The sequence below is a fragment of the Dermacentor andersoni genome, chromosome 1 (assembly GCF_023375885.2).
Source record: "Dermacentor andersoni chromosome 1, qqDerAnde1_hic_scaffold, whole genome shotgun sequence".
In the NCBI taxonomy this organism is placed as follows: domain Eukaryota; kingdom Metazoa; phylum Arthropoda; class Arachnida; order Ixodida; family Ixodidae; genus Dermacentor; species Dermacentor andersoni.
The window spans coordinates 244,290,803-244,318,626 of NC_092814.1; the positions used below are offsets into that span (position 1 = coordinate 244,290,803).

At 45.8% G+C, this 27,824-nt stretch overlaps 1 protein-coding gene across 2 annotated transcripts in view; it reads right to left on the minus strand.

Moving 5' to 3' along the window:
- Positions 1-1,220: 1,220 nt before the first annotated feature.
- The window catches only part of LOC126548005 (NCK-interacting protein with SH3 domain), an 81,873-nt gene continuing 55,269 nt past the window's right edge, over positions 1,221-27,824 (minus strand). For both annotated transcript variants that reach the window (XM_050196077.3, XM_050196076.3), the window contains exons 11-12: positions 16,003-16,178; positions 1,221-2,097 (exon numbers count right to left, since the gene is read on the minus strand). In XM_050196077.3, the coding sequence (XP_050052034.1) occupies positions 1,912-2,097; positions 16,003-16,178 (362 nt within the window). In that variant the 3' untranslated portion in view covers positions 1,221-1,911. The remainder of the gene's footprint in view (positions 2,098-16,002; positions 16,179-27,824) is intronic.

Below are 27,824 nucleotides of genomic sequence, written 5' to 3' on the forward strand. Positions count from 1 at the left end.
GCTGTGCAAAGTCACTGTTGCAGGATTTCAATTATGCAAATGTGAAAATGTTGTTTATTCTACCAACTGTAGCACCTACCCAACCAATTTCCAACTTGGACAAGTTTCTACCCAAAGGAAACATTTAATTATGTTAAATATCAACTGCCTGTTTCACTAAGCCTGACCATTTTCATCATTCATATACTGACTAAATGGCTGACCCAGCTACAGAAAGGAAAGTCTTAGCCACAGTTATTCTACAAATATAATCAAGTCTCATATTTTATAAAATGATTATACTTTTAGACTCTAAGGTTGTGATGTCTGCAGTAAAAGTATTTGTGAAACCAGTACTTATGATTCCAAGTAACCAACAGGTACTCTACGAGAAGAAAGGGGGTTAACCAAGGGGCCCGATCATAAGAAGTCAACAACCACTGACACCAAGGCCAACATATGGGAAATTACTTGTGTTTAATAAATGAAATAAAGAAATAATCGCCATTAATTTATCATTTCTTTATTTCATTTATTAAGCACAAGTAATTTCCCCTATGTTGTCCTTGCTGTCAGTGTTTATTCGCTTCTTATGATTCTGGAATTCAGCACACAAGATATTCCCATATCCATCTCAAGAAACAAAACATCTTTTGATGTTCAAAAATATATACATACTGCAAGCAGTGCCACAATGAATCATACCCAATAACGAATTAAAGTAAATTCAAACTTGTATCTCACATACACAATAACAGTAAACATAGAGCAATATGTAGCTGACTCGCTGACATTGAATGACTGGATGCCTGCAGCACAGAAAGAAAATGACAACTCAATGTTGGATGCACTATTTGTACTCATGTTTTCCACAATGTAAGTGAAACCCAGATGCGTGTATGAAATTTTTGATAGAAACAAAGGTATGGTTATTAAATGATAGAAGGTTAACTTACAAGTATTTCTACAAAGGCCAACAGATTTTCTAGGGCTAGTGTTATATATGGCTAAGCACCAGCTTATATTTTGCTGCAAAAAGATATAGCAACTGAAGCTTAAAATTCAGTGATTTGGCCTGCACATAGTCACTAGTGGGTAACACAAATACTCTTTTAAAGACTTCTCATTGTGAAATTAATAGTGTGGATATTGCATGCATCTGGTCATTACACACGTCTACCCAGTACAAAGGAAAAAAGAATGTGCAAATTGACAAAAAGAAAGAAAGCCAATGGACGAACTGAACAATATATCACAATACAAATTTATTTATCATACTCTAGTCTTGGTCACATATAGGAGACAAAGCTGCACAATACCTAACACTATTCCATTGACTTACCTTCTCTGATCAATGCCTATTAATGAGAATGATATTGTCTCTAAGAGCAGGCATGTGGCATGACCATCACATAAATTACTTGCTTGAGAGTATTTTACCAGATGCAAGGAGACTAATTAAAAAAACAATAAGTATGCCATAAAACAAACACATAAAAGATGCCAGATGACCCACCTTCACTTAAAGAAAAGAAGAAACTGAAGGCACAAAAGTTGTAGCTGCAGCAATATTGTGCAGTTATTTTCTCGTGATTTTTGGCATAGTTCACTCACTGAAAGACACCTCTATGAAATTCTTTGTAAAAGGAAAGGGGGAGAGGGGTTGAAAGGGAAGGATATAGGCAAAGCTTGGTCCCCCTTCCCCACCAAAAGAAAAGAAAGGAAATCAAAGTAACCCAGTTGCTGCAAGAAAAAAAAAGAAGTTAACAAATTGAAATAACCATATTTTTAAGTAGACAGGAAAATCCAATCACTTGCATGTTAAAACAATCAAAAACTGGGGGCAGCAGGATGGGCCAGCTGCTGAAGATGCAGCCTTACAGATAGGCTTGCCAACAGTCTTGGTAGAGGTCACGCAGAATGATTGCTGGCTCAGTCTGTACGAAACCACTGAGGCCAGGTCATTTGAATGCGACGCACAATCTCCTTTTCCTCAGCTGATGACTCATCATGCGCGAGTGCCCCCTCAAAGCAGCGTCGAAGCTCTACTTGACGATGACCCTCATACTGAGTGGAACCAAGCAAGTGCTCCACCAAGGAAAGATACAGAAGCCGTCGCTGCAAGTGAAAAAGACAAGTTTACAAGCACATTAACTTTCCATGGCATGTGCAACGCAATGTCAAGCCTACATTATTGTTGTAAAGAGGTACACACAAAAAATTCAAGGCCATTCCGCCATGTATAGGTGTATGACCAGCGGAGCTGTAAACATCGTGGTAAGAAATGCTCGCAATCACCAACAGGTCGGTTTCGAACAACCATCGGTCACACACACGACAAATGAAGCCAAATGTTTTGTCCATAAAGTCTCGACGGAATCACGCATCCGCACCATTCAAGTATCAGCCTTTCGATCGTGGTACCTCCATTGTTGTGCCGCATTAATTGTTTCGTGATCTGGGGGCTTTCCGCTCTTACTTACGGGCAAGCCTCCATGGTATGTTCCTCACTGGTTCATGCCATCTGCCGCTCTCACTCATGCCTGCGGTCCCAAAGTTGGGCCTCATGAGCAGCTTGTCCTTCGGCAGTGCGCACTACAAGAGGCCTCCTCATACCAGCCCACGCAACTCACCAACTGCCTATTTGGTTCTTTGTGCAGGTGCAGAAATGCAGCCGACGGCTTGTTAGCAACCACCTGTGACACCAAATGATCGATGTGCGCTATGGCCATTAGCGCTCCCTCGGCACAGTCAAACAGAGCAGCTGGCAAAGTCAGGAGCTGAGATAGCTGTCGAAACTGCATTACGCTCACACTTTGCGACATCTCAAACATTACCAATCGCTATAACATTGTTCTTGAACCACAGTCTGCTGCATACTGCACAACTTAATCCGAAATGTCTGTCCAGAAAGGCCTTCTGAAATTTTGCATACACATCATTGTGCCCATCCAATTTACTGGCATGGTACTTGCGTCACTTCGCTGCATTCTTCACTTCGTGGCGCCCATCTTCCTGTCGAGCCCACTTCTTACGGGCAGCTTCTCTAGCACAATCTTCACTGCTACTCGCACCCCGCTTCCTAGCTTTTCTCATTTCAATTATACTTCTATAATTTGGTCCCCTCACCATCAATGCTACATAGATAAACTTGAAGCTGTAAAAAAAAAAGCGATACAATTTATATACGGCAGGTACAATCGCCATTTCTCACCCTCCTTGCATGCTTAACTATTATCCCTACAGTCGCTGGCTCAGACACGCATATGTGATCGTCTTATCATGCTTTTAAAAATTGCAAGTTCTTCTGTTCATGTCTACGTGCCTATATCTTTCGTCACCAGCTCTGTGCGCAGAACCAGGTGCACAGATTCGATGAACATTGTCTCACTTAGGTTGCAGTTGAACTGCTTTAAATTTTCTTTCCTTTAGTCAACAATTGAATTGTGGAAGAAGCTTGATGGACCCGTTAGACGACTGCCCATGGAACAATTTTCTGCAGAAGTGATAAAATATATATCATGTTAGTATTTGTTAGAATTCTGTAAACCTCTTTTACCTCTTCTGTGTGACCATTAAACCTGTTATATTCTGCAAATGTGTTCTTGCATCTTCCAAGTTTTGTATGAGTCCACCCCTGCTATGACTCGCATGGAGACAGCAGTACTTGGAACACACACACATACACACGCACGCACGCACGCACGCACACACACACGCACACACACACACACACACACACACACACACACACACACACACACACACACACACAATTTCCCTAATGCTTCCTTTGGCTCCATCTTATATTTGCATTATGTGGTCTAGTGCAACACAATATCAAGCCCCTTGGTTCCTTTTCTGTTCACTGTGAAAATTATGTGGTATTACTGCTTCAGTAGCACCAACAAATGACAGTCATCTACGAAATTCCCAAGATAAGCTGTAATCCTTCAGCTACAACTTAATAGCATTAGCATGGCCAAGTGCTAGCAACCAAATGCCCATTGGCAATGTGCCATTGTAGCTAATAGTTACAGGTGAGCCTACTAGAAATTAAGTGCTTACACCAACAGCCTACCAATGCAGAAAACCCAATGTCAGAGGCGGCGTCCCGCGTCGGTGCCCAGTGTCCGGTGTCGGACGTTGTTTCAGTAAAAAGATTTTCAAACCACACATACCCAGGCCATTAATGTGATGCAAGAAATTCACTGAACTAATTGAATTTCTCAAGCTAAAATACGTAGAAAAATACTCAACTATGACTTACACACAACCTACAGACATGATAGCTCTCGGATTGTAGTTTGAATATTTATTTATTTATTTAATGATACCTTACAGGCCCCTAGAGGCATTATGTAAGGGGGGAGAGTACACTCAATGATTACACAATAATTAGAATACATATGTGAACACATATACAAAAAATACAGTGTGAGAAATGCGCTAACATGCAGTAATGTGGTGTCAAAATTGTACAAAAGACAAACCGAATTCTTTTGAACATGAGAGGCCAGTGAAGAAGAAACTTTCACCAAGTAAAATATAACCAATAGAATTACAGAGTGAGCGGGACAATACATGGCTATACCAAAACAGTATTTAAGGGGTAGCAGCACAATAATAACGGGAAACTCAAGAAAAAGTAACGTGTTAGATTATGTAGAGTTTGAAAAATGCGTTGTTTGAAGATGCCGGAATTTTTCCTGGTCACTCTCATAAGCGATGGCATTAGGAAGATTGTTCCAAAGACAAATAGCTCTTGGAAGAGCAGAGTAGTTAAATGAATTAGTCTTTCCATAGATGCACATGAAATTGAACTGACTGTACAGCCGGTGTGACCTGTAATGAGGAGTTTCAAGAGGCAGAACTGATGGTGCTATATTATGGACATACTTATGAAATAATGATAGCAGGGCTATATCACGACGATCATGCAAGGGCTGTAGTAAGAGGTTGAGTTTAATTAGTATTATGCTTTTGTTATAGTCATAACAATATGAAACAAAACATGCAGCCTATTCTGAATAGATTCGAGTTTTTCGATCAAGTATTTCTGATGGGAAGACCAGACGGATGCGGCGTATTCAAGCTGAGGTCGAACAAATGTTAGATAAGCTAGTTTACGAATGTCTTTAGTAGCATTATGCAACTTGCATCTTATGTGCCCTAATGATCTCGAAGCATTGTCGCATATGTATGCAATGTGTGTTGACCACGAAACAGAAATTAGGTTCTTAGTTAGATGTTAGTAATCGGAGCTATTAATCACTGAGCCAAAACATCAAAGGGGACACGCTGGGAGCAGCAGACCCATCAATGTTTTCGTAAACGGAAATGAGGTTCCCAAGAAGGAGGAAATCAGAATTCTGGGCATGTATATCCAGAGAAATGGATAAAACCTCCTGACAATCAAGAAGTTAGAGGGATACGCGGCGCAGGTCACGGGGATCTTTAGGAGAGTTGCACTCAAAGGCAGGGCCCTCAAAGAGAACAGCCTCCTCAGACTCATGCAAGCCTTTATTACCAGCCTAATAGCATATGCCACACCATATCTTGTGTTTAAACAAGAAGAAAATGAGAAAATAGATGCGATCATTAGGAAGAGCGTTAAGAGAGCCCTACGGCTCCCAGACTTGACATCGACAGACCTCTTTCTCAAAATGGGGGTTCACAACACGCTAGTTGCGCTCATTGAGGCAGTACGAGTGCCTCAGTTGGAAAGATTAGGCCAGTCCAAAACAGGGAGAAAAATCATGTAATGGGTAGGAATCCAATGCGACAGGGGACGTTTCGTTGGACGTGCGTAAACACTTCCGAATTGCCCCCCTACCTAAAAATATGCATCCTACCTACAACAAAGAGAGGAGAGCTCACAGGGCTAAGGCTCCAGTAAATAAACTTAAAGAGCATAAAGTAGCGTACGTGGACGCCGCTTGTGGCAGAGACGGGGCTGCGGTATCGATGGTGGTTGATGGCGACGGGTGCGTTAAGATAGCGTGCTCCACGTGCACGAGGGAAGCCCGTACAGCCGAGAAGGTTGCAGTAACGCTGGCTTGTGTGGGTACAAAAGTGGGGGTCATATTATGCAATAGCAAATTAGCTATCCGAAATTTTAGCAAAGGGAGAATCTCTGAAGAGGCCCCCCAAATTCTACTAAAAAACCCTCCTAGGAGGGACACAACTTGTATTTGGGTTCCGGCCCATGAAGAAGTCCCAGGTAATGAAGCCGCTCACGAGCTCGCCCGAGCACTCTACCACCGGGCAACTCTAGAGCAGCCAGTTCCAGGGATCAAAGATAACATCACCATGTACAGGGAAACCGTAGATAATTACAAAGCCGAAAGAAGAATCTTTCTGCCTCCGCATCAGTCTCTCTCTCTGAAGGAAGCTCGCATTTGGCGGCGCCTCCAGGGAAACAATTATACATCACCATATTGGATCTACTTAAATCAGACGAGGGATTATAACAATGCCCTCTGCAAAATTTGTAAGGAGAAAGGTACGCTAGACCATGTAATATGGGAGTGTGCTGGCTCCCCAGGGGTCAAGGAAAAGATTGACAGTAGAGAAGCCTGGTAGGCCTTGCTCCAGAGCGAGGCTGAAGACAACCAGTGTCGAGCAATCTGCCTGGCCATTGAGGCTGTGAAGACTCACCGTCCTCAATGCACGGGGACTGCTTCGTCCTCCCCCCTACCTGCGTGTAGGTTAAGAGGTGGGCACCCCAGCTCGATGGAATAATTAAGTTTTCAATCAAGTGGCTGACTGTGGTATTGGCTATTGTGAAGGATAATGCCATGGCGATGGCCACCTCCTCAGCGGTTTCTGCTTCTGAGGCCCGAATTGAGGCCCCTGCTAGTGTACAGTTGAATCTCGATAATTTGAACTCGAAGGGGCCCGAAAAATTGTTTAAATTAGAAGAAGTTCAATTTAAAAGGAGGGCATGTTCATGAGTACTCGTGCACCATAGTAGGATGCACAAACAGTGCGAGTCGTGAAATATTGCGGCGCGCAAGCATACAGCGTGCGTGGACCACGAAACAGCTCGCACTGGCCAATGCTCGCTTCCCAGCAAACGAAAGTTCAGGGAGCAGGCTAAGGGTGCATGCGAAGACCATCAAAGGTGAGGGAGTTACGAAAGAGTTGAGAGGCAGGGCAAGGGGAGCGCATTTGTAAGGAGGGACGGGAGGGAAGCAGATTTGCTTTACCGCCAGCTTGGTGGATGATGCTAATTACCTCTGCCGCCTAAGCCTCCTTACTGCCACCTAAGACTGCCCCGGCAGAGTTGCCGAGGCAAGACTGGGCCTTCGCCGCTGCTTTCCTCGGTGTGCTCGCATGCTTTTTTTCTTTGTCTGCTGACAGATCAGAGCTGCGTTTAGTACATTCTTCATCCTGCATTAACGCGTCAGGTCTTATGAAGATGACGAAGTCGTTGCCGTTGATCATAATCATGTTGGTGTGCTTCCTTCTGTTGCAGCATCGCTGCATGCAAAAGATAAGAATGAGGTACCGAGTGTCACCTTCATGTCCTTGTACTGTATTTAGGGCTCGTCTTGTTGTACAGAATCGGATGTGACGCACCGTCTCCGATAACTTTTCCATCGGAACCTTTCGGTTCAGACTCGTCATTGTAAAAAAAAAACTTGCAGTTTCACTCAAAAGGCGAAGCATCGATTTCGATAACAAATTAGTGGACAGCTATACGAAGCAAGGATAGTAGTTTTAGCAGCTGTATGAACTTGTTAACGTATGCATACTAACAAAACTAACAAGTATGGTGTCACATACGCACAAGCAAACATGAACACATCTCACTTGATGACGGCAGAAATTCAATGTCAAAATGCTGGCATGAGGAAACGCACCAGCAGCGAGCAATGCGACATTCATGCTGTCTATCGCTTCAACGAAAAGTGAGCGCTGAGAACACACAGCATGCACAAAGCTACGAGCTGCTGACGCACCTAGACTTTGCCCCCTACGCATAACACTCTCAAGATAGGGCCATGCGCGGTCGCGCAGGCCGCCACATGCGCAGTTGCGGCCGCCCCCCTTTTTACCCTCCAGAGAAAAAAAAAATTTTTTTTTTCATGCCGCATTTGCTACGGACAAACAGGTCAACAAACCGGTGGCTGCCGCTGTAACAGTGCGGGACATCAAAACAAAAATGGCGGCCAGCGGAGCAATGCTGGACTAGCCGAACTCGATTTTTTTTATTCCCGTGAGTACATTACATGCATAAAACAGTTTCTTCCATATCAGTAATGAATAATATTGTGAATATCAGCAAGTCTGCAGCAATAATGCAGCCATGTCCACTTTGAGGGGACAGAAACACAGATGGGTGCGCTCAGCTGCCAGTGTGCCTCTTCGATTTTTGGAGTTCTGGCAGCCCGCTGGCAGCCAGATGGCAGCCAGCTAGTTCCGGTCCCGATAGGAAATCACGTGGGCTGGGATATCCCAAGACAACCCGAACCTGCCCGAAGTTTGCAAAATCGAACGCCGGGACAGCTGGCCAAATGTAAACATGCTACACACCCAGCGAGGCCGGTGCACGCTCGGCGTAGTCGGCCCATTTATGCGTTGCCAGCTTGAAAATATATAGTTGCATTCAGGGATACGATCACTTTCGCGTGACTCGGCACAGGATACACACTGGGCCAACCTCACCTTGTGCAGTGCAACAGATGGTCTCGGACGTGTCAGATGACAAGACGCAAAATCATGCGTAAGTGACTGTATCCTCGAAAGCGATAGCTCGAGGATCCCTGCTCACAGCGATCACGTCGCCCACCGGCGACATTGATGAGTTGGCGTTGTGTCATCAATTTACAAGACATGAAGAAGCAGGATATCGGGTACGTCTTATACACATAAAATTTCGTGCTGACCTGCTTGGGCTTCGATTTCAGAAAGTTTGTTGTGGCTGATGGTGCTTCTCATTTTGCGCCTAAGGAGCTGGGGACGTGGCTGCCACGTGAAAATGCACGCCACCTATGACCAGTGAAAAGTTTCACATGAAAAACAACATTGGTCGCGATCATGAGAGCAATAAGCCAATGTACGTGTGCCTATTACTCAACCAGTGCATTCTTACATCAACGGCCTGCAGTTCGGACACATATCGGTTTCGAGATGCCACCCAAGCATACGATGGAGAGATGGAGCGAACACGGGCTAGCTGCAACGCCTTCGCTAACTGCAGAAAAAGGAGATATCTCTGCATACATACGCGAGATATGTGAAAAGGAACACCACCAGAGAAAGACGAACCGAAAATGTACCGCAATATGTGTGAATGAGCGTCTACAACTTGCGTGGAACACGATGCAGATAACATGCACGCATGAGAGCGTGGCACGCTGATCGCCGCAAAGAAGCCTTGGGGACACACATACACACACAAAAGCTTCAAACGGTTCACCACTGCTTGTATCGCACCACTTTGCAATGCAGAACGGTGCGTTAGCACCTAAAAAGATAACGCTAGAAGTAAGGAAATCCAAAGATAACCGTAGACAGTTGGCCGGGCGAGGTAAATTCAAGTCCTCAAGCGCCCGCGTTGCAATATGTGAAGTCCCCGCAAAGATGGTGGCGAGCGCTTATCACCTTCTTTTAGTCATCTGCTAGCCAGAGAACTTCCAGAGAGCAGCCAGACCAAAATGGTCCTGGCAGGTTCTGGCAGCCCGCGGGTAGCCAGAACCGTCCAGCCCGAGCAAAACAAACACCCGGCGGACGTGCGTAGCATGGTGGGCGGAGCAACCTGAGAAAATCGAAGACGCTCTGGCTGGCTCTGGCAGCCCGCGGGTAGCCAGAAGTGGAAAATTGAAGAAGCCCAGTGACAGAAACACATGGCGGGCATGCTGCGAAAACTGCGGCATTTGTCTTCACTACAATCTTAATATGGCACGTTTCCGCTACGGGTGGGCGAATATCTTAGCTGTGTTACAAGCGTCGGCATATAAATAGAGCACATTTCTAACATATCAATGCATACCTGCCAACCTGGCGAGATAAAAAATCGGGATACTTTTTATTTGCGCCAGAAGGGGGGGGGGGGGGCGCATTCACTGTTTCAACTTCTGGTGGGAGGGGGTTTCGTTCAAACTTTCAGGCAGTGTTCGATGAGTACTTTTGCAGGACCTTGCAATAGCAGACTTTGCTCACTTCAAACATTTCTCGGAGTAGCTTTGCTCGAAACATGGTCCAGACTGACGGTCCTTCACTAGCAGCAGGTGTTTGAGTGTTGTGCTGCAAATTGATGAGCGGAACTCAGTCCTAGTTTTTCGCTCCATGCTAAAAATCCTCTCACACTATGCGTTGCTATGCGGTATCACGAGTAAACCCAGCATCACCTTAGCAACTCGGTGAAACATGTTTTCCATCAGTGTTTTTCATTTTTCCAACCATAGACCACTGCACGTCCCACCTTTCTTCATTCAGAATGTCCTCTGGAAGACTGTGAGCATGTATAATGTGGCATACTCAGCTTCAAGAGCATCTAAAGCATCTTCAGCAGATTCATTGGAATCTTGGGGCAGCAGCTGAGGGAAACTCTGAATAAAGAAATGAAGACTCGAGAGCGATGCCCGTGAAATAAATTTCAGGTTGGTTACCTCCGCATTTTTCAGAGTTGCGTTTCAAAGTTGCGTCCACATCCATAGCGCTTCGCCTCGTCGTATTTTGGAAATATTTTCCGTAGAAGAGGCCCAATGTAGTTGCTGACACTAAGGAGTAGGTTGTGCTTGACGAGGAACCCCGTAAACAGGCACTCCACATGTATGACACTGTCGTCGCACTTGTTCCGGAAAAGGTTCACTATGTTGCCTTGCTGCTCCGCCGTGGAAACGTGCAGTTTCAAGTCGCCTTTCACACCGGGAGACACACTGACGTCGCATCCATACGTTGTACAAAATGCAAAATATTCTTTTCTTGATGTCAAAAAGCACGGAAATTCAGAAGTATAAGATCGCAAAAACTTCTGCAAATACCTTTTCTTGTGCTTTGATAGCGCCATGGCCTCACAAAGATTCTAACTTTACACGGTGCACCACACACAGACGGCCTAGCCAACACTAATCATATACACAAGGAGCAGCAACAAGATGTACCATGCTGGAAGGTATGCCTGAAATGCAAGAGCTACATTGGCTCTGGCTTTGGTCGGCTTACTAGGCACCGTAGTCAGCTGCTTAGTCAATGATACCGATGGTGGTAGTGCGGCCGTTGTTGGTGATGCTGACGATTATGATGTGGCTGCAGATTCTGCGGTGCTGGTTTCGCAAAAACCATTATTGCGCGAACAGAGACCACTTTTCGGGAGATATATGACAGCAATCATACAATCGGAAAGTTCAGTAAAAAATCGAGAGTCTCCCGGGCGATTCGGGAGGGTTGGCAGGTATGTCAATGTAAACGTGGCTACTGTGGTTGCCACTCGCGATTTGTTGCGTGCCCATGAGTGCAGACAAGAGGAATCAAAAGGCACCTTTTTTGTTCTTGTTGACCACAACCATTATAAAGCCTATAAACAATAAAGTCAAAGCAAGTTTGGTTGTAGATTTTTTTTCTTCTTGCAAGTGCAGAAAGTGATGAAAGGAATGAAATGGGGCATCTGCTTAAGAATCTGTTTGGTGCGTGCAGGCCGCTTGGTAAGTCTTCAACAGTCATTTGCGTAGCATTTGACAGCATTTGACAGATGGTAACCATCAGCTAGACTTGGCACACGACATATTGCTGCGGCAAGTTCAGGATGCGATCATTATGCGGGAAAGAAAAAAAATAGAATTTTGACCCATTCAGGGGTGCAATCATTAAAAAGAAATTAAAATTAAATTAAGGGGTCTTACGTGCCAAAACCACGATCTGATTATGAGGCACGCCGTAGTGGGGGACTCCAGAAATCTGGACCACCTGAGGTTCTTTAATGTGCACCTAAATCTAAGCACACGGGTGTTTTCGCATTTTGCCCCCATCAAAATGCAGCCGCTGTAGATGCGATCATTACGCACGCGTGTGCGATCATTATGGAAGTAAATACGGTCTTTAGTGCTTTACTGTAATATACAGCAACCTTGTCATGTTAACTTTAGGAAACCAATCATGAATGCTCTTAGTAACTATAGTCCAGACAAGCTTTTTTTCTTGAATAATAAAGTTGAAAGAAAATCAGTTTGCAGCTTACTTCCAATTATTTGCTTATAGATACAGTAAAAGCTCGTTAATTCGAAGTCCACGGGGATGCTATGAAAATTCGAATTATACAAATTCGAACTAATAAAAGTAAGAGAATAAGTATCTCGGTTAAGGTGCATATATAGTCTGACATGGCGTTAGCACACACGCACACACACTGCGTCGCGTTGGTATGAACGTCTATAGTTCAAAGCACTGGTGCAGCCAACGTAACTGGATGCGGCCAATGCGGTCAGACGTGCCTGATGTCAAGAGGGCTCTTGCTCCATCACCGTATTCATCTTGCCGACTGGCACGGAGAGAAAAGAAATGTTGCATTTTCGCCCGAAAAGCGAAGCATCGATTGCGATAGCTATACGAAATAAGGATAGTAGTTTTATCGGTCGTGTAAATTTGTAAACGTTTGCTTACTAACTAAATTAACAAGTATGGTGTCACGCACTCACAGGTAAACATGAACACATTTCACTAGATGACCGCGGAAACCCGCTGAAAAACGCTGGAGTGAGGAATACGCGGCAGTAGCCGCAAGCGAAGTGACCTTCGTACAGCTATCGCTTCAACGCGAACGAAACGTGGAAAGCACATCGCATATGAAGCTACCGACATAATGCACACTCTGCAAACATCGCAGATTGTGTTGAAGATGAGGCCCAGACGGGTGCGCACTTTGGCCACGTTGCAGATTGCTTTCAAGATACGGTGGCTGCATGGCCACGCCTAAGCAGCAACTGCTGGAGAAGAATGCGCCCCCTTCCCTCCCTCCCTTCCACCTACCCACCCACCCACCCACCCTTCCTCCCTCCCTCCCTCCCTCCCTCCCTCCCTCCCTCACTCCGCGCGCGACAGGAGAGGGTGCGCATCTGCCCTGCCTTTCTCGCTTGTGCATGCGAGATTGAGCCGCGTTCGCTGGGTCACCCTTGCACGCTTTCGCTCACACATACGGCATATGGCGCACGGCAATGATTTTATTGCCCATGAGCTTTATACGGAACCTCACGAAAGAGAAGCTACATGCAACAGAGGCGTTGGCCATGCCTGGCCAGGCGCAAATGTGTCGCTCACCAGTCAGGCCTAAACAAAGGGCCGCAGATGGAAAAAGCAAAGCTGCGCAGCCCGCACGGCAACGCCAGCGTCGCGAATGTGCTTCCATTCACTAGCACTCTCCCCATGCACGATGGCGCGGAGTTTGAATTATCGGTGACGGTGCAGTTTTCAGTGCGAATTAGTGGGATGTGTTACATATTGCTTGCTTTCAATACAGTGTTGGACGAACCGTGGCGGCTATTTCGAATTAACGAGTTATGAATTAACGAGCTTTTACTGTAGTAAATAGCCCATTTTACACCATTCTTCTAGGCCAGTTACAAAGCTGAAACCTCTCACAAGAGACTACTTTTTCTACTTCCAGGTGGCACAGAAAAATAATAATATACTGAGAAACTAAAATAATATTAAAATTAAGAGAATAAGCTCTATATTATGCATACATTCCATCCTATTACCTTTATTGTCAATGAAAACAGATCTCTGAGGTGCACCTCCCCTTAACCTCCCAACTAATACAGGGAGTGTGGGCAGACACACCATGGTGGACTGTTACGAACGGCCTGCAAGGGTACCGACCTACAAAATTTTCCCAGCAAGCCGCAGCTGCGAGCGTGGCAAGCTTCCCCGAAGCGACCATGGAAGCCTTCCCCACCTTCCGCGGCGACTCGTTTTGTAGGGCCGACAGTGTGCCGCACAACACCCCCTCGGCGCCACTATGACTAAATGCGGTTGGCGGACCAACTAGTGAAATCACCAATGCCTTCACGGTTCGACTGAAGCAGGGGGAATTCCTGGAAAGAGGTGCTTTGCGGTGCCTTCTCACAGGCCTTTGAAGATGCCAGACAATGGACAGCCGCCGCGGCCATTGTCTGCGGAGTCAACACTGGGATGAAGGGGCGCCTGTTCGGGGCAAGACTGGGTCTGCGAGAACCCGCTCACCTCAGCGTGGTCAGTGAAACCTGTGCGGAAGTGTGTGTGTAAACCCCTGCCCCCCCTCAAAGGCGGGTCGGCTACGATAACACTGAACGCTCCGAATTGATAGCAGGTTGAACGGCCGTTTTTCCATCACCTAGGCATCTAGGGAGGACAGAGTGTTTATAAGCAGCTGTTGTGCGGCTGCTGAGTGTGCATTCCTCTTTCAGTCATGTTAGACTGATGAACTGTAACATTCTCATGTAATTACTGTAAATAAACCCATATTCCTTGTTCTCGATGAGAAGCAGTCCTTCCCTTCAACAACGTCCTCAGCGTGGATAAGTTAATTAAATTATGGGGTTTTACGTGCCAAAACCACTTTCTGATTATGAGGCACGCCGTAGTGGGGGACTCCGGAAATTTTGACCACCTGGGGTTCCTTAACGTGCACCTAAATCTAAGCACACGGGTGTTTTCGCATTTCGCCCCCATCGAAATGCGGCCGCCGTGGCCGGGATTCGATCCCGCGACCTCGTGCTCAGCAGCCCAACACCATAGCCACTGAGCAACCACGGCGGGTGTGGATAAGTTGGACGACGGCATGGGCCAGCTACCATCTATTTCATGCCCGACTCCAAACATTACAGGATGCATTCACATGAAATGAATGGTGCCACGGAGGCACTGCATGCTGCACAAGTGGAAACAATGGATATGTGTAACACCTCAAAGATTGACTCAGGAAGTATAGGCGAATGAAAATGGTTTGCTAGTGCACTAAACGCTGCAAATAACAAGTCAGGTAGTCCATAGACCACTAGTAGCTCTTAAATTCACATCCATTAGTAAACTTTGGCCTATGTGTAAGGTGCTTTCTTCTGCTTCATCTTCACTCTGTCTTTCATCCTGCTTGTATACAGCCATGACATGTCATATCCCTTATCCTTATTAATTTGGAAACAGTCTCATATAACAGCATCAAAATAATGATACAGTCAGTGAATGTTCTTTGCATCACTTTCCGTACTACTCAACACCAGCTAGGGCACGGAAAATTTACAGGAAAAGCAGAGCTGTTGGCCTGAGATAGAATGCTTTGGACTTCCAGTCTGCACTATGGAATGAGGAAAGGGAACAAAAAGAATGAGGAGGAGGACAGGAAGAAGGGATACATATTATATAACTGCCACATAACAAAGTAGTCCTTTTAAGCCTCAAATCCAGCAAATAATCCACAACAGCACTTGGTGTTTTTGCTGCCACGAGGTCACATCACACACTCAAAATAGAAACTTCTGATAAGATAATGCAGGCCTTCTGATGCCTGCCTGTATAGAGGTCAATGTCTGTCTCTCTAACATACGGAGGACAGTCACAAGAGACATGCTGCAGAGTTTCAGGCACCTGGCAATATACTATTTACACTGAGTTGTCCCCACGGTCAATGAGGTGTGCATAGTATCCAGAGAAAGCAATGACAAGGTGAATTCACAGGTTACAAGTCTGAGGTCTCAGCATGAAACCTGCGAACTAAAGAATGAGCTAAAAGATACCTTGCCAATGGAGTAATGAATTGCCTAATGGCTGCACTAACTTTTGGCCATCATCACCAATACAAATCACCACTACAATTGCACAAGGTGCAACCTTAAATTATGTGTCGAAAAGAAACTTGCAGCTGGTGACTCAGAGACATAGCCAAATGACAACCGGTAATTTCTGAACAGAACAGCCAACATCAGACATACGAAAAGCACTGTCCTGTCTTGTACTATGTTTGTTATAGCTTTGTGCCTTCCGTGTAAGGGTTGCTACAAGTAGATCTAGTTGAAAAGTGCAGAATGCCCATCTACAACTTACCTTATCACCAGGTGGCAGGTCACTTAGCTGCCTGGCTACAATGTCCACCAGGACAGCAACATCATTCAAGTAGAAAAGTTCAGCTGTTGTGCTGTCTGAAAAGAGCTCAGCAAGCATCTTTAGCACCGAGTTGGGAACTCCTGCAACTTCATGGGTTAGCACTCGAGCAGGGTCATCTGCAGGGAGAAAAAACAAAGAGAGAAGCATGTCAAGCTCTTTGCACGGGAGATACATCAGGAAGGTCAAATCAGTCTAATGAGCATCAGTGGTTTCCTCTTCTTAAAGGGGCCCTATGATGCAAGTTGGAAATACAGTCAATAGAGAGTTAATAGATGGGAGTAATAGATAAGGGGGACGCAAGTGTTACTAGAGTCTTCAAGATGCCTCAACTCCAAAGACAATGCTAACATCAGAGTACTTATCTTAATCTGTTCCACAAATGTGTTTTTCTCGCTGACTAAGCAGCATGCAACAGTGATTTTTGACACGGATGTGACATGATACTTTTTTTACTTTGATTGGAATAGCATGCAGTTTGTGTATCTATTATGTATATATTTCTTGTAAATATATACAATACTTTCAAGCCATATGGCATTTAGAGAGGAGGGGAAATAAAGCAAGTTGTTAACAAGCCCATAAAACTCAAATGAAGAGGCCTACATTGCCAAAGAAATTGAAAAATATATCCTTAATGTTGAAAAAAAGACTTGTTGCCAAGTTGTTAACTAGAAACAAGTTGACTTCAAAAACATTTGTAACACAGCAATATGCTGGCAAACAAAGCAAAACAACAAAATGCACGCAAGTGAAAGATGCACAAGGCCAAAGCTGGCTTGATGAGAATTACAGTGCTTTTCTTCATAATCAACAAAAATGTAACCATGCAATATGTTTGTTTTACAAATATTTGATCTGGAAAGCAAGCAAGAAAAAGAAAATATTAAGAGAGGTCAACTCTGACATAGGCAGCTATGCCGCCTACCCCTTCCAACTTGAAGCATACTTCACTTTCTCAGGATGCTTGCTCTTTCTCCAACCCCCCCACCCCCCCCCTCCCCCACCCCTCCACACACACAACTGGTCTTGAGACTTCTGTGAAAAAGCTACAGACCCATCTCCATTTTCTGATAGCTGCGAATTCTTTATTCCGCACTAAAGACTAGATCTGGGAGAGCTGCTCAGCTCTTGCCTGACCTGCCAGTGGCGTAAGCATGCACACCTGAAATGAGGCCATCAGAAAGTGTGGGCACCAGTGCGATAAATATTAAAGCGCTGCTCTCACTGGTAGCAGCTTAGGGCAACACTGGACGAATGAAATACGAAAGATAACACATTTATTTTTGTTCACTTCCACATTGAGTTTTGTGAAAAACCATCCTTTGCATGCAAAAGTTTGTGTAATTAACAACTGAATACTTATGGTAAGCACCATTCCAAGACCAAGACCAACAAGACCAACAATGTGTAGAATGTGTGTAGAAACTTGGGAGGTTAACAAAGAAGCTCGAGAACAAGTTAAGGACTGTGCAAAGAGTTATGGAACGAAAAATGTTAGGCGTAACCTTAAGAGACAGGAAGAGAGCGGTGTCGATCAGAGAGCAAACGAGGATAGCCGATACTCTAGTCGACATTAAAAGAAACAGTGGAGCTAGCCAGGCCATGTAACGCATAGGGTAGATAACCGGTGGACCATTAGAGCTACTGAATAGGTGCCAAGGGAAGGGAAGCATAGTCGAGGACGACAGAAAATTAGGTGAGGTGATGAAATGAGGAAATTTACATGTGCAAGTTGGAATTGGCTAGCACAAGACAGGGGTAATTGGAGATCGCAGGGAGAGGCCTTCACCCCGCAGTGGACATAAAAATAGGCTGATGCCCAGAACTAGACCCCCAGAACTTCAATGTGTAAGGATCGTTATGGATGTTGATCACACCATTTACAAATGGTAAGCAGGAGCTAAGCAGAGATGATATGATGAGTGGCACACAGGAATTCATATGAAGTTGAATTGTGCCATAACGAAGTCACAGTTGACATGAAAGTAGCTTTATTACCGTATTTACTCGCGTAATGGTCGCACTTGCGTAATGATCGCACCCCTGAATTTGTTGTCAAAATTCAATGTTTTTTCTTTCCCGTGTAATGATCGCACCCCGAACTTGTCGCAGCGATATGTCGTGTGCCAAGTCTAGCTAATGATGACCGCACTTACAATCTGTTGAATGCTGTTGAATCCTATGCGAATGACTCTTGGAGATATACTAAGCGGTCTGCACGCACCAAACATTCTTAAGCAGATGCCCTATTTTATTCATTCCAATTACTTTCCGCACTTCCATGAGAAAAAAAAAGCTACAACCAAACTTGCCTTGGCTTTATTATTTGTAGGCTTCATTATGGTTTTCGTCAACAACAACAAAAAAAGGCGCCTTTCGTTTCTTCTCGTCTGCACCTGTGGGCACGCAACAAATTGGGAGCGGCAATGATAGTGGCCACATTTACACTGATATGTTAGAAGTGTACCCTATTCATATGCCAACGCTTGTAACACAGCTAAGATATTTGCCCACCCTTAACGGAAACGTGCCATATTAGGATAATAGTGAAGACAAATGCCGCAGTTTCCTGCCATGTGTTTCCGTCACTGGCAGCTAAGAGCACCCATCTCCGTTGCTGCCCCCCCAAAGTGGACATGGCTATGCTATTGTCGCAAATTTGCTGATATTAACGATATTATTCATTACTGGTACAGAAGAAATTGTTTCAATGTGCGTAATGTACTCACGAGAGGAAAAAAAATAGCGTTCAGCACGTTTGCCTTGCTCTGCCGGCCGCCATTTTTGTTTTGCTGTCCCGTACTGTTACAGCGGCAGCCGCCTGCTTGCTGACCTGTTGTCATCCCACAGCAAACACGGGATGAAAAAAAAAAAAAATGTTTTCTTTTCACGGGAAATTTAACCCATGTAATGATCGTGCCCGTGAATTTGCGTAAATTTTTTTTCTCAAAAACGTGCGATCATTATGCGAGTAAATATGGTATATGCGATATTCATTATAGGCATATATTCTAGGGGTGTACGAATATTCAAAACTTTTGAATAACAAATACAGCATTGTACAGTTCAATTTGGTCTTCAAATTGAATAGTTGCTATTTAACCTTTAAATTATTCGCACACTCCTAATACATTTGTTACATTCACATCTGTTTTATTTAGCTTCAAATGTATAAAAATTGACAGCGAACTTCATATTTTCAAACTAACTTTTGGCTAGATACTGGCACTGTGTAGCTAAACAAGCTACAACATGATACTTTTTGTGGGTATAGTAGATAAAAAAGTGTCTGTAAAGATTGCTATATAATTTGTCATTGAGTATAATATAACTTAACTACAGTGGCAACACAACACCTAATTGCAGACTTGAAATCGGCATAAAAAGCTCTCCAAGCGGCTATGCCTTCAAGTCTAGTACAAATGATAAAAAAAGCTGTTTCGAGGAAGGTCTCTCCTTAACTCTTTTGTTACCATGCCTATTCAAATCGATCACCAGTGATCGATGATTTAGATAGCCGATATCGACATGTTGCAGCTGTTTCTTATCCACTTAAGGCCATCCAGTAGTTAGTACAGACACTGCACTTTCAAAAACAGTTAAAATTTTTGTGCGCTGGCGATGTTGTGATTTTTGACGGACCTTTTTGCAAACTAATGTGCATATGTGGTACCAAAAAGACGTGTCGCTGTATCCTTCTGCTGCGCTTGAGAAAAAAGCATGCCGCTCATGATTACCTCCCACTAGCATCCAAATTTTGTAATCAAATGACTCCCATCAAGTAAAGAATTTAATTATATCGCCAGCTTTGCAGCCCGACAGTGCTGAGCGGTGATAATTAACTGAAAATTACGCCAGCTGTTCGCTAGTGAGCTTTGGTTTGGAGTCCTGAGTCGTTTTGTTCTGCCGAAGTGTATTTCCAAATGTCTGCCGCATGTCCAACATGTGGACCTGGTATTTTCAACCAGATTCCAAGAGTTTAGGTTTCGCTTCTCTCGTAAAACTCCGGCAAGGCGCTGTTACTGAAAGTCGCTTGCATGGCGGCGTCCCGCGCGGCTGTGTCGCGTGTCGTGCTCGAAACTATGCTGCATCTGCCCTTCAATTTAGTGAGGACGACTGGAGTTTTGATTCTGAAGATGACAAGAAAGCAGATTCAAGCTCTGATGGCGACAATGTTTTGAGTCAGCATGGAACATCCGCAGCTGTTCACCGGTGAGTTTTCTCTACTGCCTTGAGTGGTCTCCTGCCTTGTGTGTGCTTATCTGCCGATTTTTTTGCACGACCTGAGCGCTCTACGGATTACCTTCATGGTGCATACTTCGCTTGGTTATGATGTGCTGCCATCGGCAGCAAAGAAACTTCCGTTCACGCCAAGAAGGCCGCCCGTTGCACATCTCGACCCACAAGTGCAAGACAGTTTACAACGGTGTGGGATTTCTCTCTACTCCTTTTCTCTGCAGAGGCGATAAAGACAATCAGCAAAAATGCAAAAAAATATGATTGGATGCATAATCTTGTAGTTGCCCAGCTATGCTGAGAGCGATTTGTCCTGGAAGGGGTGCATGACCCTAGACGAATTGGTGAAGTATGTTCCTTGGACTTCTCATCGAACCATCCTCAGAAGATGCCGATAAGGCGTGTGGGGATGCGCTACTCTTGCGCGTCCCCTGATATGTTTTTCCCGCATAGCTCCCTTTTCCTGCAATCCGGCTTCGCCGTGTGGCCTGCGTGATGCCCGCTGCAGTCGGTCTGGTTGAGGCGCAGTACGAGAGATGGTGCGAGTGTTGCACTGCTAATGCTGCCTGGGTCGAGGTACGACGCGGATGTCCCGCGCGTGCTCCGATCCATGCTTCTGCGAGACCGTCTCGCGTGGCATCCATCGAACGCGCCACTGTTCGCGTGACCGTACGCGCGAACGACCAGGCGTTGGGATCCAACATGGGGCGAACATATTCGCTCGTTATCCGGTCGCGGTGAGTCAGACTTCTAGATTTGTCGCGCGCCCATCGGCATGTTTTGTGGATAGCAATTCGGCTGGCAGGCATTGATCTATGAAAGGTGCAATAAATGCCCTTGTGATTGTTTGCACTACTGTGTTGTCGTTCCTTTGTCCGAAGAGCATGGGTGTGAGAACCCCATAGGCGGAACTGCAAAATGTGTTACAAGGACTGCAAAGCTGAACAAAAACTAGACATTTTGTGGGAAAATTGCAGAGTGCACCTATGCTTCACAAAATCCAGGAATTGCTTCACCGCATGGAATGAGCGATGAACCGATCTTAGTTTCTTTTTTGTATCCAAAGAACGGCTGTGTACTGAGCATTTAATTAGACACTATTCCTGGGTTATTTATCTTTCAAATATTCTGAATTTCTTTTGATATTTACGTTTTTGTAGACAGCATGTTTCATTATTGTTTTTATCAACTCGCAGCAAAAATGGCACTTGTAGAATTTTTGATTTACCTAATAATTTTTTTCGTTTAGCAATGTATGTTTTTCGAAAGAGCATTTCATTATGCACAATATGCTATGCTGCAATGTGTGCTGGGATATTATTTGTAGTGGTAAATAAATTTTTCCAGAGACATATAAAAGATGAGCATTTTCTCGCGGTAACGAAACAGTTCTAAGGAATGGTCGAACCCAATTATAACAAACATTAAGTGCCAAGAAAATTCCATTGTTGTAACGAATAATTGTTATACAGACAACCCTCCATATAACAAAGTTGCACTTGCAGCAAAAAACTTTGTTAAATTGCAAATTTTGTTAATTCGAGGTTTTAAAACTTCAGTAGTAAAAACAACTTCATAAGTTCCAAGAGCATTCCTGGTGCATAGTACATTAAAGTTCACCATTTCGAATTTACAAAATTCTAACTAATGAAAGTCAGAAAAAAATCGCTCGGTTAAAGCATGTATATATCAGCGCACACACGCTATGTCACGTCGGCGAGAACAACGTCTAAAGTTCGACACACCGACGCAGCCAACGTAACCGGGATGCAGCCAACGCGGTGCGACGTGCCCGATGTCAAGATGGCTCTTGCTCCATCTGCTCGTTCGTCGTGCCGACCCTCAATGCATGGTGCGGAAAAAAAAAAAAAAAAAGGTGCCCACGCTGCTTTGCCGACGGTCGCAGACAACCGTTCAACGCGGTGTATGGGTTGGGGATCGTTCTGCGCATGCTCTGAAGAGGGGACGGCATTTCGGCTGATGCAGCACAAGCGGCATAGCGTGACTGGCCGCAAGCGATGTGCACCGAAAACGTCGGACTATGAACGCACCTTCGAGCCGCCTTGAGAGAAGTGGTTCGTGTTGAGAAAGGAAAGGTTAGCGCTGTCTTCTGCAGTCCTTGAGGAAGCACGGCTCAGAGCCAACAAGGAGGGAGAAGCAAGAGAAAAGGAGGTAGGAGAGAAGAAGCACTGCCGCCGCCACTCGCCGCAGGAGCAAGAGCTGTGCTCTAATATGCACTCGCGAAATGCACAACCTGCTGCGACGTTGGCCTCTGTTGTACTCTTGTAGCTGTACCGGCTGCATGCCACTGAATTACCCTATACGTATAGGTGGCGACCAAACACGTATCCTAAGGTTTCCCTTTGAGTAACGACCACGAATCTCAAAGGCTATGCTTTTTGGTACTGCAAGCTGCGATAAATGTCACGGCCGCCATATTTTAAACATTACCTGATGCCGCTTCTCAGCAGAACACCTTGTAAAGAAAGCGCAAAACCTCCAGTATGTAAGATGAAAGAAAAAAAAAAAAGTCAGAAAAAAATGCGCAGCGCCGCATTTGCATTTTTATCTTGGAGGTTGTGAGAGAGGGAGAGAACCGACCTGCAACAGAGGCATTGGCCATGCATGGCCAGGCGCAAATGCGTCTCTCCAGTTAGGCCTAAACAAAGGACCGCAGATGGAAAGATCAAAGCTATGCGGTCCACGTGGCGCCACCAGCGTTGCCAACGTGCTCCTGTGCACTAGCACTCTCTCCATCCACGATGATGCGGTGTTTGAATTATTGGTGGCGATGTGGATATTAGTGTGAATTAGCGGGATGAGTCACATATTGCTTTCAATATATTGTTGAACGGAACACGGCGGCTACGTTGAAATATCAAAAATTTTAAAATAAAGTGTTGTGTATTTAACAAGCTTTTACTGTATCTTGTCAGTAAGCACTTATAAACAAATCATAAGTCGGTGCGGTCATAAAAGCGTAGTTTGGTTATGAATGCCAGTGTGTGTGGTGCAGATCACACTGAGAGCAATGCATCGATATGGCTCATGGAGTCCAAGATTTGCATGTGTTGCATTGTGTGGTGCCGTAAATCTGGGACACCAGGGCTGACAGCGCTTGGTGCCTGCAGCCGGCACCTACAAACAATAGTGTAAAACCCAGAACAATAGTGTAAAAAGATCTGAATATTCGTCCAGAGGAAAAAAAAGAACAGTCAGTTTTGCCAGCAAAGTGGAGTGCTGAAGGCGACAGCAAACAGACAATTGCACGAAGTAAGGTTCTTGGTTTTATCGGTGTCATGCGTGCACCAGCAAACATTAACAGCTATCACTTGATGGCCACAAACTTGCTGTCCCAATGTGAGTGAACACTTCACACCATGTCTCGGAAACTTGAGATTATGCGACCGCCAACCCTAGATGCGCGGGAACAATACGCGCATTAAAGAATGAACTGTCTCGGCTCGCGCTTTACACTTGCCGCAGATTACCTCCAAGATACGGCGCGTGGCCCTCATACAAGGAGGAGATGGACACTACGGGGAAAGGACAGACTGGCATGCGCTCCTGCTCCCTACCCTCTGCCCCCCTTGCAGCAACATGCTCGATCACTTTAACACATGTTTTGCACGGCTAACGTGACACACGGTAATGTTACCATGCATTTCAAGGCAATGGGACAAAGGTGTGCCAGGGGGAATGCGCTGCACAAAGGCGGATGTGACAAAGGGGCTCTTGTTTTTTTTCCTTTCTTTTTCCTTTCGGAGAACACACCTGTAGCCAGATTAAATTGTTATAACCGATAACCCGCATGGCAGCATTGTAGTAAGTGGTTTATTTTACCATAGAAACACCTGCAAAATTTGACGGTGCATGGGCTGCTCATTGTTATATCCAATATATTGTTGAAAACGGTATCATTATAAGTGGGTTTGACTGCACATCTACTGTGTCTTGTGACAGTTGCCACTTTCCACTCTTGGTATTCACCATGTAACACCGCTGGAGTGCGGCAAAGCTGACTTTTGAGAACAGGCATTATGCAACTTGTGTATTCCACGTGTGGAAACCATCGGCGAGGATTACGAAGGCAGAGTTGGTGCCCTTCCTGATTGTGAATTGTTTCAATGAAAAACACGGCTCCGAACAGCTGGAAGGTTGGCAGTGTACGTTGAAGCAGTTAGGCCTAGTTTTGCCGGGGTTGTGTCTATGGCTACCAGTGGATCGGTGTGCAAGAGCGCCGGTTTGAGGCTGCGAGATAATCGAAATGGTGGCGGTGGTGACTTTAACTTATGCCGTTACGGACCTGTGGTCATGGTAAAAGGTCCGGACAATTGGATGGCGAAGAGTTCTTGTGTCCGAAATTTCAGATGTTCTTATACATCGGCTCTATGGCGTACATGGCAGTGCTGCGAAAGCGTCCAAATAATTGAGCAAGTCCTAAAAACCAGTTGTTGGGGAGAAATCGGGAGTTTTGTTGGCTGGCCAGCCCAAAGCTTGGCATTCTCCGTCTTGGTCGTGAGCTTCCGCACCGTTTGGGTGTTGGTTCCGCGGGACTCAATGATCATACCCAGGATCCTGATGGAGTCTGCCTTGGGTAACAGGTATGACTGTCCCTGGTATGGAGAGTGATGTTGCATTGAGCCAGTGGTTTCCACCCACTGGGCTTGGCGGCCCGGCGTTTGGACAAGTACAGCAACAGTTCCGACTTGGTGGGGAGACCACTTGAGACCAGTGTGTTCAAGGTAGGACTCGGCGGTTTCGACGGCCTCCTGCAGGACGGATTCGATGAAGCCATCCAACCCTGCAGAGCACCAGATGGTTATGTTGTCCGCATAAATGGTGTGGTTTAGCCCGTCGATCTTCGAGAGTCGTTCGGAGAGCCCGATCATCACGAGATTGAAAAGTGTCGGCGAGAGGACTGATTCCTGGGGGGGGCGTGCCCCGCTGTCCAAACTCGACTGCTTCCGACACAAGGTCTCCTGCATGTAGGATAGCCTTGTGCCAGGTTAGGAAAGAACGGATAAAGTCATAGAACCGACGTCCAAGCCCAAGGTCTGTGATCGCCTTTAGGATGGATGAGTGTGCGATGTTATCAAATGCCTTTTCTAAATCGAGGCCGAGTATGGTACGGGTTTCCTGAGTGTTTTCTCCGTCAGGCATCTGACGCTTTAGGAGTAACATGGTGCCTTGTGTAGATAACTCGGGTTGCAAGCCGATCATGTGGTGTGGGAGGCACTCGTTGTCCTTGAGGTATCGACCGATTCTGTTGGACATTTTTGGCCACCTAACCCACGCATGACATGAGCGAGATGGGGCGGAGGTGACCAAGGCAAGACGCCTTGCCCTGTTTGGGAATGAAAATCACGTGGGTGAGTTTCCAGTCGTCAGGTAGCTTGCCTTTCTTCCACATTTCATTGATGGTGTCGGTGAGGAAGTCCGAACGTGCAAAAAAACGAATGTATCAAAAGAATACAATTTTATTTGTTTTAAGGCCCCTGTGCAAGGAATAAATGGTCGATTTGTTGCTGCATGCACTCCCGCTTATGTGCAACTAAGTACGGCTGTATTTCTGCCAGTTTTTGGCTGTCACTGTACGGCAATGTAAGGACTTCAAAGGCTCGCATCAGATCCGCATGTGATCGCTCCGGGAGCACACGGCACATCGTCATCAGAGTCGCTGTTTGATGGTGGGAGAACTTGCTCATTTATTTCATCATCGTCCAGTTCGGCACACGACAACGACTTGCTGTTGATGCCTGCAACGTCTTCAAATGTAATGGCAGCAGAAATCGGCACACCGCAGCCTAGCAGGTCATCAATGATGTCCGTATTTGATCTCATTGTAGTAGGCGCCAGTTCAGGCTCTTCAGTTGCGGAGTCGGGCTCATTCGGACTGTGAGGACTGTTGGTGCCATTTGACACGGCCTGCCGATAAGTTCACGAGAAAGGCTTCTTGGAACCAGCAGGGCACTGTATGGAATGCAAACTAAACAAAGAAGCACAGAATGGCGAGAGCAGGCCATGTGCGTGGTTGCCGGAATATGCCAGAATAGGATGTGATGATCGCGATGTTGATGCGACCTATGATTCGGGCAAAGCCTTCAAGATTGGCATTTGCAATTAAATCTCTGAGGCATAGTGCTGCGACCAAGGCAAAGCATCAGTCATTACCAACTAGTGTGTAATCTCTGAAGCCATACTTGATGTCTCGCATCTCGAAGGCCATACTTGGTCTTGTCGAGGTTGCCAGAGCAGATAATGGTGGCAGAGGCGGCGTACGCTACAGCCACGCCACATGATCCCACACCACATGATCCTCCCACACCACATGATCGGCTTGCAACCAGAGTTATCTACACAAGGCACCATGTTACTCCTAAAGCGTCAGATGCCTGACGGAGAAAACACTCAGGAAACCCGTACCATACTCGGCCTCGATTTAGAAAAGGCATTTGATAACATTGCACACTCATCCATCCTGAAGGCGATCACAGACCTTGGGCTTGGACGTCGGTTCTATGACTTTATCCGTTCTTTCCTAACCTGGCACAAGGCTATCCTACATGCAGGAGACCTTGTGTCGGAAGCAGTAGAGTTTGGACAGCGGGGCACACCCCCCCAGGAATCAGTCCTCTCGCTAACACTTTTCAATCTCGTGATGATCGGGCTCTCCGAACGACTCTCGAAGATCGACGAGCTAAACCACACCATTTATGCGGACAACATAACCATCTGGTGCTCTGCAGGGTTGGATGGCTTCATCGAATCCGTCCTGCAGGAGGCCGTCGAAACCGCCGAGTCCTACCTTGAACACACTGGTCTCAAGTGGTCTCCCCACCAAGTTGGAACTGTTGCTGTACTTGTCCAAACGCCGGGCCGCCAAGCCCAGTGGGTGGAAACCACTGGCTCAATGCAACATCACTCTCCATACCAGGGACAGTCATACCTGTTACCCAAGGCAGACTCCATCAGGATCCTGGGTATGATCATTGAGTCCCGCGGAACCAACACCCAAACGGTGCGGAAGCTCACGACCAAGACGGAGAATGCCATACGACTCGTACGCAGAGTGGCCAACTGTCACTACGGCCTCAAAGAAGACAACCTGCTCCGTCTCATACATGTATTTGTTCTGCCACTTCACCTATGTCACTGCCATGCACAATTGGATACGCGCTGAGCGCAATAAACTCAACGCCCTCATTCGAAAGGCAGTGAAACCGGCCCACGGCCTTCCGATCACAACTTCCACGCAGAAACTCCTCGAGCTCGGCATGCACAACACACTAGAAAAGATCGCCGAGGCTCAGGAGCAAACACAGGTGATCCGACTGACGACCACCAAGGCAGGCTGCCACATTCTGCACAAGCTCGGCTTCTTATCCTCGACGACCAGGGATCCACCGAAGTTGACGCCTGTTCCCCGCGAGATCCGAGACTTCATCACGATCACACCTATTTTGTGAAACGTGCATCCTGACCACAACAGAGGCAGGCGCCTTGCCTGGGCAACTGCCCTTCTC